Raw genomic sequence first — 8,490 nt, forward strand, 5'->3', positions numbered from 1 at the left:
TGTGCTCAGAAATTGCTCCTGGCAGGCTCAAGGGACCATATGCAGTGCTGGAATTTGAACCACCATTGGTCCTGGGTCAGCTGCTTGCAAGACAAAGGCCCTACTGCTAGCCATCACTTCGGACCCCGCATCCAGTTTTTAGGAGTTATTCCAAGCTCGCTGCTGAGTTGGCCTGAATCTGGGCTCTCTGTATGCAAAACATGCACCTTGCCCTTTGAGGTATTTCCCCAGCATCTAGAAATTTCTTAAGGACATATGGTTATAAAACATCTTACTTTTCATTTGAAACAGCCCCCCTGATTTCCTTTGTGCTAGGAGGTAGCCTGGTTACCTGATGGTTAACCAATTTCCTGATGGTTGAGGAGAGAAGCTTAGAGTTGTTTTTGTCTGTTTGTATTTTGGGCCACATTCAGCAATACATGGGAGTTATTCCTGACTCTGTATTCAGGAAACAATCTGGTGGGCTCGTAGGACGACATGGATCAAACCTGGGTTGGCTACGCACAAGTCAAGTACCCTTGCCCGCTGTACCATCTCTGGCCCCAGAAGCCTTACAGCTGGGCTATATGATTTCAAGTATGCTGTATCAGTGAGTGGAGTTGAGGATTTCCCCTCCACTTGGAAGCACTTCCCATCTTTCCTTGTTCAGTCAAGTGTGCTTTGGGAGGAGGGTGGGCTGTTTTAGTAGTGGTTTATGTTGGGACAGTCACTGGAATTTTTTTCTCCTTGTTTTCCTATTGATAGTATTGTATGCATATATAAATATATATATATATATTTATATATCCATAACATCCATCTTGTATTGTGACCTTGATACCGCCCTACAAATCTCATTTCTAATATTTTACTGCCCCAGTCCCAACCCTTATTTCCCCCCATCTTCCCATGTAGGTGCAGCTCATGACATGAAGCTCACCACATAGAGTGATAAGTGCAGTTAGAGAAATAACTACACTGAAAACTATCATAACAATGTGAATGAATGAGGGAAAAAGAAAGCCTGTCTCGAGTACAGGTGTAGGTGGGGTGGGGAGTAGATAGATCTGGGAAATTGGTGGTGGGAATCCTGCACTGGTGAAGGGGCGTGTTCTTTACATGGCTGTAATCATACAACTACAATTATATTTGTAATCACGGTGTTTAAATAAAGATAATTTATATTTAAAAAAAAGCCCTTGGTCTGTAACACTTGGGGCAATCCTAATTATTCTGCTGTTAGAGGTCCTAGGTGAGAAAGGGGCTAGAAGCTGGTTCAGTGACTAAGAAGGGCTCAGAGTAAGGATGAGATCCTGAGCTTGGTCCTGTGTCATGCACATGCCAACGTGTGTCCAATGCGCTGGGGTCCCTGACAAGAACAAGATACTTCCAATCATTCCAAAAAAAAAAAAAAGACAATATATAATATAGAAGCTGAGCTTTTTCCAAAGTGCAGGGCTTTCCTTTCTGGTTTTGCCGCCCACCTTCCTTTTCCTCACTTGCTCCCAGCAGACCCGCTATGTTCCTCCCATTGCAGATCCAAGCATGCTTCCTCACCAGACTCTTACAATCCCCACCAGGTGTGGAGAGAATCTATCTGCTTTATTGGTGTTCATTACTCCCTTCCCCATATCAAACACACAAACAATATCCCTGGAAACCTGCCCTGCATTTGGGCACGGAGCAAGTGTGCTATTTCCCAGTCAGGGAGACTCTCCTCGTTCCCCTGAATGCTGATCTTCAGGTCACATTTCTGCTCGGCGAAGAGCAATTCTTTGGGTTTATGGCTCAGAGTATAATATGCAAGAGGTATCGGGCAGCTGGGCACTTGTGGGCCTTGGTGAGCATCATCTTCTGTGGGCTTGCCGTCAATCTCCATGCTAAGCCCAGATGCTCACTGGCCTGCATCCCAGCACCCAGCTCTGCTGTGGGAGGCTCAGGCCTCCTGGCAGGAACTGAGGTGCAATGGCAAATGGCTCGAGTCCCACGGAGCCTGCCCCTGGCCCCACTACCTCTCCAGAAGCTGCAGCCAGACCAGAGAGGGGGTGTTGGGGCTGGCAAGTCTCAGGGCCAAGGCAGGGAGGGTATGCCAGCTTTAGAGAGTCCATGAGGATGTGGCTGTGAGCAGTCAAGACTTTGGCAGGTTGCAGAGGGCACCCAGGGCTGGGCCCCTGCCAGCATGGGAGCAGGGTGGGAATGAGAGGGCATGGTCTTAAAATTAGCGGTCACTTTGGTTTTCACTTCTTCACTGGAAACTCTGGGGTGGACTCACTCCTTCAGCCATTGCAGCAGCTGGGGTGTATAGTAGGTGATGATGATGTCAGCCCCTGTGTAGGGAGGGCAGGGCAGTGGGGGGTGGGAAGAAGATAAAGTGATGAGGGAAGGGGTTGCCTTGCAGTCACAGCCCTCACTTCTAGCTTTGTCTAGTGTTTGCCTGAGGACAAAGCCTGTTCTCTGGCCTGGGTGTGCCAAAGGAGAACATGCAGCATTCAGTGGCTGGGAAGAGGCCACCTCTTTCCCTAGCGTTTGTGTTCTACTGCCAAGGCCATATAAATGATCACTTCTTTAAGCCTTTCCCCAGCTGTGCACTTGGTCCATTCCATCTCTCGATTCTAGCTGAGGGGAGTGACTCATGGGAAGTGGCAGGGTTGCAAAGCCACAAAGGAACAGAGAGTTGTGCCTTTCTCACCTTCTGTGTCTGTTCATTTCTTCATTGATTTAGGGCCTTTGGGTCAGACCCATAACGTGACTGACTCTCAGGGGTATTCCTGGTTCTGTTCAGGAGCGTAGGGCTGTTTATTTATGTACAGGAATGGGGGTTGTCCATACCTGTTGATGCTTAGGGGTTACTACTGGCTCTAGACAAAGGTATTACTCCTAATGTTGCTCAGGGATGTTGGAGGGTGAACCTGGGGTCAGCAGCATGCAAAGCAAACCCCCTACCCACTGTACTATTGCTCTGGCCTATTATTTATCAGTTGGTGGATGATGGCCCACCCACCAGTACGCAGGGCTAGTCTGGTATGATGTTCAGAGGTCACTCCCTGGGGGTACCTGAGGAACTATGTGGTGCTGAAGATGAGTCATTCCAGTGCTCTGAGCCACCTGCCCAGTCCTAGAATCAGGTTTCTCTTGTTGCTCATTTTGTAATTTAGGTTTTGGGTCCACACCTGGAAGCGTTCAGGGATATCCCTGAACACTTTATGGTTTATGTTCTGGGATCACTCCTGGTGGGTGACATGCATGGCAAGTTCCTTTACACCTGTGTTCTCTTTCTAGCCCTGTTGTGTATTTTGTAGCTTGTCACTGTGTGCTGCTGGCCCACATCCTGGCAGTGCTCAGGGACCAGAAGATGTCGGGAGTGAACTGAGGGCTCCCACAGGTGAGGTCTGTACTTCTTGGCCAGCAGTGGGGCTGTGTCAATTCCTGTGATTTCTGGTTTAACTCAAGGAGGCATTGCCCTCTGTGGGTCTGGTGTCTGTCCATCCTACGGTCACAGGGAGCATTACCCCAGCCCCGTGGACTCACCTGCCCTGCGTAAGGCGGTCATGGCCTCTAGAACAGCAGCTTTGAGATCAAATGCCCCAGCCTGGGCTCCGTGCCACAGCATGGCGAACTCCCCTGACACGTGGTACACAGCCAGTGGGAGCTCCGGATGCTGTAGAGAAGTGGCCATGAGCACAGAGGGGTCAGAGGAGGTGGGCAACCTCCCTGTCCATCTGTGGTGCCCCCTAGCCTCCCCATAGGTCAACATCACTACTGCTGGTGGTCTAGCCATATATGGCTGGTCACAGCCACTGCCGAAAGAAAGCTGCCTGAGATGGTCAGATGCCCACAGCTGGGGAAGGGCAGGAGTCCTGCCAGCCACAAACAAACCTTCCCTCCTCCCCTGCAGCCTCCCAGTCTCTGTTCCCTGTTCTCACCTTGTCCTTGACCTCTCGCACAATATCCAGGTAGGGCATTCCCGGCTTCACCATGAGCATGTCAGCTCCCTCCCGCACATCTCGGTCCTGGAAGTAGGGAGGGCGAAGATGAGGTCAGAGGCAGGTGAGAAAGGGGGTCGAAGAGATAGCATGGAGGTAAGGCATTTGCCTTGCCTGCAGAGGGTCAGTGATTCAAATCCCAGCACCCCATATGGTCCCCCAATCCTACCAGGATCGATTCCAGAGTGTAGAGCCAGGAGTAACTCCTGAGTGCTGCTGAGTGTGACTCAAAAACCAAAAAAAAAAAAAAAAAAAGAAAAAGAGGCAAGTGAAGGGCAAGTGAAAGGATGATGGGAACAGGCTCAGGTACTCACCACAGCACGAAGGGCCAGGCCCCGGGCTCCAGGAGGCAGCTGGTAGCAGCGACGGTCTCCAAAGGCTGGGCTGGACTGAGCCGCATCCCTGGGAAAGAGCCATGTATGTGGGTGGAGTGTGTGCAAGTGTGCACATACATGTGTGTGTGTACATGTAGGGGTATTCACTGCTTTGGGTGAACATGTCAGGGACATATATACTTATCTGGAGTCTTCCCAACAGTGATCAAGGGGTCCAGGGCCACTCATGGTCACACTTGGCCAAGCAGATCTGATGGCTCATGGCCATCATTCTGGCATGCTCAGGAGTTCAGTGAGAGGGTAGGGGCACTTGGGGCTTCAGGGTTACAGAGAAATTATCTCCAGCCCCAGGCCAGGGCTTGAATAGCGGCATCTGCAGCTGGTGTTTGTGTACGGGATGTGTGTGAGTTCTCTACTCACCGGAAAGGGCCGTAGAAACAGGAAGCAAACTTGGCGCTGTAGCTCATCACCGATACCTGGGAGGGCAGACAGGGGGGCAAGGCTTTCAGCTGTCATTTCCTGCCAACCCAGGGAAAGGTGGTGGCCAGGAGGGTAAGGATCCTGCCAGGAGGCCAAGGACCTGATGGCATCCTCTGGAGCCCCGGGCTATCATTCATTCCCTTGGCACAGGCTGAGCCTCCAGCAGTCATCTCTGTTTCTATAGCCCTTGGTGGAAAGAAGAGTGGGTTCTCGGTACAGTAGAGACCCCTTTCTCCTTTCCCTCCCCAACCCCCAGGAACCTACCCTGTTGCCGAGTCCATTAGTCATGAGAGCTTCCTTGATGGCTTCCACGCGTCCATCCATCATGTCTGAGGGCGCCACCACGTGGCAGCCTGCGGGAGGAAAATGGACCTTCAGCACCCCCAGCTCCCTCCTGGCCTCCATGTCTGCCCCACCCACAGGCATGCTCCCTAGTGTGGCAGACTCACCTGCCTTGGCATAGGCCAGTGCCACCTCTGCCAGCCGCTGGCGGCTCTCCTCAGCCTGAAAGGCCCCCTTCTCACTCAGGAGCCCTGCCAGAGAGATGGCCACACTTGGAGGTTGCCTCATGGTGGGGGAAGGATGGGGTAGTGGGAATGGAGGCAGCGGGGTGTGGGAGGTGCTCACCACAGTGCCCGTGAGAGGTATAGGGGCACAGGCAGACGTCACAGGCCACCAGCAGGCTGGGGAAGGTCTTGCGCAGCAGCCGGACAGCCTCGACAGTTGGGGAGTCCTCGGAATCGGCTGCAGAGCCACGCTCGTCCTGGGGTAGGGGTAGGACACAGTGGGGTGTTGGAGACATGAGTCACTAAAGGGCTGGATGTTCCTCTCTTTGCTTGTTTAACTGCTCACAGAGACCCTGTTGCCATGGGCTAAGGGGATGTGATATGCCCACCAGGACACCGGATCTGGCCAGCGGCCCCACCCCTGCTCTTATTTTCAGTGATTGAGGGTTCCTAAGTAATGCTTGAATTGGGGCCCCTCCTGGTGATATTTGACCAACTGGGCTACACAGTTGGACACTCGGGCTAGCAATGCAGTGCTACTCAGCCCAAGGGTATTGGTGGACACCAGGGTCATACCTGGCGACGCTCAGAAATTTTCAGGTTTTACCTGTGGTGATTGGTGGGGCTGGGGACTGAACCCAGGGTGTCCTGCATGCCAGGCATGTGCTGAAGGGCCTCCTCCCTTTTGTCTGGTTTTGTTTTGGGCCATATTCAGCGATGCTCAGAAATTACTTCTGGCTGTGCCCGGGGACCATTTGAGATGCTGGGAATGGAACCTGGGTTGGCTTCATACAAGGCAAGTGCCTTACCAACTGCTCCAGCCCCATCACTGCAATCCTTTGAGCCAACTCCAAGGCCCTCTCTAAGGAGTTGTCTGGAATCCCTTCATTCACCAGTGTGGCCCCGCAGTTCCCCTTCTTCCATCCCTCACCTTGGGAACCCTGCTGGGGACCCCGAAGATGAGCACACAGCGCAGACCCTCTTCCACCAGGGGCCGGAGCATCTCTTCCAGGCGGTTCACGCCATACCTGAATAGAGGAGCATTCAGAGGATTCAGAGCATTCAGAGCATTCCCCTTCTCTGTACTGAGTAGCTAGACATACCCAAGGCTCTGAGGAATTAAGTATCAACGCTCATCCAAATGGGAGAAGCCCCCACCTCCACCTACCTGAACCCCTGCTTTCCTGCTGCTTCTCCCTGAGGGAATCCCTTGACTCTGCTGAGCTGAGAGACCCCATCCCATTCACTCCTCCCCTTCATGAGATCCCCATCCTGCTCAGCCCTGCACCCTCCCTCCTTGCCAGGCTCCCTTACCTGGCCACTCCAGGGAGGCTGGCAATGGGCTGGATGTCATCAGGCATATCCCTGCAAGAGCGGGAGGAGAGGGGAGGTGCTATAGATTGGGACCTAAGGAGAGGGCCAGGGGCAAGGGGGTATGGATGCTTAGGGAGCTGGGAAAGGGAGAGGAAGGTGGAGGAAAGAACAGAAAGGGAATGGGTTCCTGGGTCTAGTTTCTCTGCTGGGCCAAGCTCAGGGCCTGCAACAGTAATTGGAATAAGAAGGAGCAATGACAAGAGGACAATATGGGTGGGAGAGAAAGCAATAACAGGCAGGGCTCAAGAGGCTAAGAAGGTGGTCTCTGGAGTGGGAGCCTTGCTTGCTCACCCAAGCACTGGCTCACAGGAACCCTGGCCGAGAGGCTTCATCTCAAAGCCTCATGGTGCTCTTGGGTGAATTCATGTCTACATCTGGCAAAATTTTGCCATGTACTTATGGTGGGCCAGGGGCTGGCTTTGTTCCATTGTTGGCTTCTCAGGGCTCTCATCCTGGAGTTGAGGGCTTTTTTGGAGTCATTCATGATGGTGTAGGGATTGAACACACAGCACCAAGCAAAACATTCAGTAATCCCTTGGAGCTGTTGCAGGCTGTGGTAAACCCCCCTCAGAGACTATCTGGCGGGGTGATGGCCACATCTTCAGACATTACATCGGGACTGAAGAAAATCATTCAGCAAAGTGTTTCATGCTGAGCTTGCTATCCTTGATACATTTACCCAGTGACTCAATACTCAATAATGTCAGAGGTAGTAACACTGATTCGTGATCATATGACCAGGGCTACAAGAAGACAGATACTTCTTGTGCAGGAGTCTCAGGTTGATCCCTGGAGCACTGTCAGGAGCAATCCCTGAGCATGGAGCTGGGAGTAGCCCCTGAGCACCACCAAGTCACAAGGAGCAATTCTGACATGCACATAGAAGGCACTTTTCTTTCTTTTTTTTTTTTGGTTTTTGAGCCACACCGTTACTCCTGGCTGTCTGCTCCAGGATTCGAACCAACCACCTTTGGTCCTGGATCGGCTGCTTGCAAGGCAAACACTGCTGTGCTATCTCTCCGGGCCCAGAAGGCACTTTTCAATCCTTAGAGCACCAATGGTTCCCGTCTGGCTGCAAAAGCGGGGGTGGAGGGGTGGAATGGTTTGCCTCCAGAGGGCAAAAGTTATTCTCCCCTCCTAAAGGAAAGTATGAGTTCTCACCCAGGTCTGTCTAGAACAGACCAAATGGCCTGTTCCACACCACGAGGCGGCTTATGACACAGTGCTGCCATCACCACCCCAGCTGTGTTCCTCTGTCCATCTGTTACACACGCTCACAGCTGCCCCCTGCAGATCCCGTGGATGGGAATACCTTCCATGGGTACTCACGTGACAAAGATGGGGTAGATCAAGTTGGAGGCATTCAGGGAGGTGGCGGTTGCCTGCCAGGTGCGAAGCAGGGGGTGGAAGTAGCCGCTGTGCAACACTGACTGAGGCTTCATGGTGGACAGTGGGGGAGCCGTCTTGGCAGAATTCAGAGACTCTGTGGTCTGCGAGGTGTTCAGCTCTGTGGGGACAGTGGGAGGCACCTGAGACAAGGTCCCCATCTCCTGGAGAAGATCCTACACCTGTTGTCTCTCCTAGACACTGTTCCCTGTTCCCCAGCCAAGGTAAGTCCTGGGAAGACCCACAGAGAGAGGAGAGGCATCCCCGGTCCCGGTCTGTTTCTGGGGATCCACATTGTGCTACAGCCAGAGTGCAGCAGGACTGTCACTGCATTGTCACTGTGCCAAGGGAAGGTACTACAGTAAACTGACCTAATATCACTATCCATAGGATAGGGTGCTTGCTTTGCATGTAAACCAGGGATGGATCCCCAGCACCACAAAGCAA

At 52.6% G+C, this 8,490-nt stretch overlaps 1 protein-coding gene across 1 annotated transcript; it reads right to left on the reverse strand.

The window, feature by feature from the left end:
• Positions 1 to 1,560: 1,560 nt before the first annotated feature.
• Positions 1,561 to 8,161, reverse strand: ALAD (aminolevulinate dehydratase). Its single transcript, XM_049784851.1, has 11 exons — positions 7,987 to 8,161; positions 6,598 to 6,648; positions 6,215 to 6,311; positions 5,405 to 5,540; positions 5,227 to 5,310; positions 5,042 to 5,130; positions 4,718 to 4,773; positions 4,277 to 4,364; positions 3,903 to 3,989; positions 3,508 to 3,637; positions 1,561 to 2,306 (listed from the first exon to the last, which is right to left on the reverse strand). Exons 1-11 carry the CDS (start codon positions 8,097 to 8,099, stop codon positions 2,248 to 2,250), a joined length of 990 nt encoding a protein of 329 aa, XP_049640808.1. The 5' UTR covers positions 8,100 to 8,161; the 3' UTR covers positions 1,561 to 2,247.
• Between the last annotated feature and the right edge of the window lie 329 nt (positions 8,162 to 8,490).

This window comes from Suncus etruscus, chromosome 1 (assembly GCF_024139225.1).
Source record: "Suncus etruscus isolate mSunEtr1 chromosome 1, mSunEtr1.pri.cur, whole genome shotgun sequence".
Taxonomy (NCBI): domain Eukaryota; kingdom Metazoa; phylum Chordata; class Mammalia; order Eulipotyphla; family Soricidae; genus Suncus; species Suncus etruscus.